The 739-nt window shown below is 42.5% G+C and overlaps 1 protein-coding gene across 3 annotated transcripts in view; it reads left to right on the top strand.

The window, feature by feature from the left end:
* Positions 1-739, top strand: part of TFAP2B (transcription factor AP-2 beta) — a 49,580-nt gene that overhangs the window by 7,798 nt on the left and 41,043 nt on the right. For all 3 annotated transcript variants that reach the window (XM_018567444.1, XM_018567445.1, XM_018567446.1), the window contains exon 3: positions 615-672. In XM_018567444.1, the coding sequence (XP_018422946.1) occupies positions 615-672 (58 nt within the window). The remainder of the gene's footprint in view (positions 1-614; positions 673-739) is intronic.

Raw genomic sequence — 739 nt, 5'->3', positions numbered from 1 at the left:
ACCATTATAATTGGCAAAAATAATTTTGAGGGTTGCATGGAACGAATTAAAGTCTTGAATTGGAAAAAAAATTCAGCTGAGGAGTGTGTTACAAACTAGCAATATAAAAATAAATAATCAGATGGATATAAATTCTGTCTACGAATAGAGCAATCGAGGAGGCGAATATTCAGAAAGAAATATTGAGAACTCACACAATCGAATCATGAAATAAATGGCAGCGTTAAGTGAACGCCTTTCATTTGCTTGCAGTGTATTCGGATTGATTTGAAGCGGCGCCCGGGCATTGAATTATGCAGAATAGAGGCGCGTTGGCGCTCGCTCAGCCCGGGCTTGCAGCATCCTCCATGTGTATAATTCAATGTTTAACAAGATGAGAAAATGACTGGCTCAAACAGGCACTTCACCGGCTCATTTTTTATGATCTGGGGGGGGCCCGACATCAGCTGGAATATATATTTCATTTTCCACTCTGCGTCCATATGGGTTGTATAATATACACCGTCCTGCCGGGTTAATATAAATGGAAATCGCTGCCGCCTATGATTTATCTCCGCTGTGTTTTCATATCCACCCGCCTCACGGTGTTAATCTCTCTTGGTTTATATTCACAGTCAGTGGAAGACGCTAATAACGCCATGAATCTGCTGGACCAGTCCGTCATCAAGAAAGGTATGAATGGAAAAGACTGAACCCCGCCCCCACCCATCCCAAAAATACTGCTGCCATAGAGCCCAAA

The sequence above is a fragment of the Nanorana parkeri genome, unplaced genomic scaffold (genome assembly GCF_000935625.1).
Source record: "Nanorana parkeri isolate BGI_ZX_2015 unplaced genomic scaffold, ASM93562v1 scaffold1049, whole genome shotgun sequence".
In the NCBI taxonomy this organism is placed as follows: Eukaryota; Metazoa; Chordata; class Amphibia; order Anura; family Dicroglossidae; genus Nanorana; species Nanorana parkeri.
The sequence above is the reverse complement of the archived record's forward strand: the minus strand, read 5'-3'. Positions and strand labels throughout refer to the sequence as shown.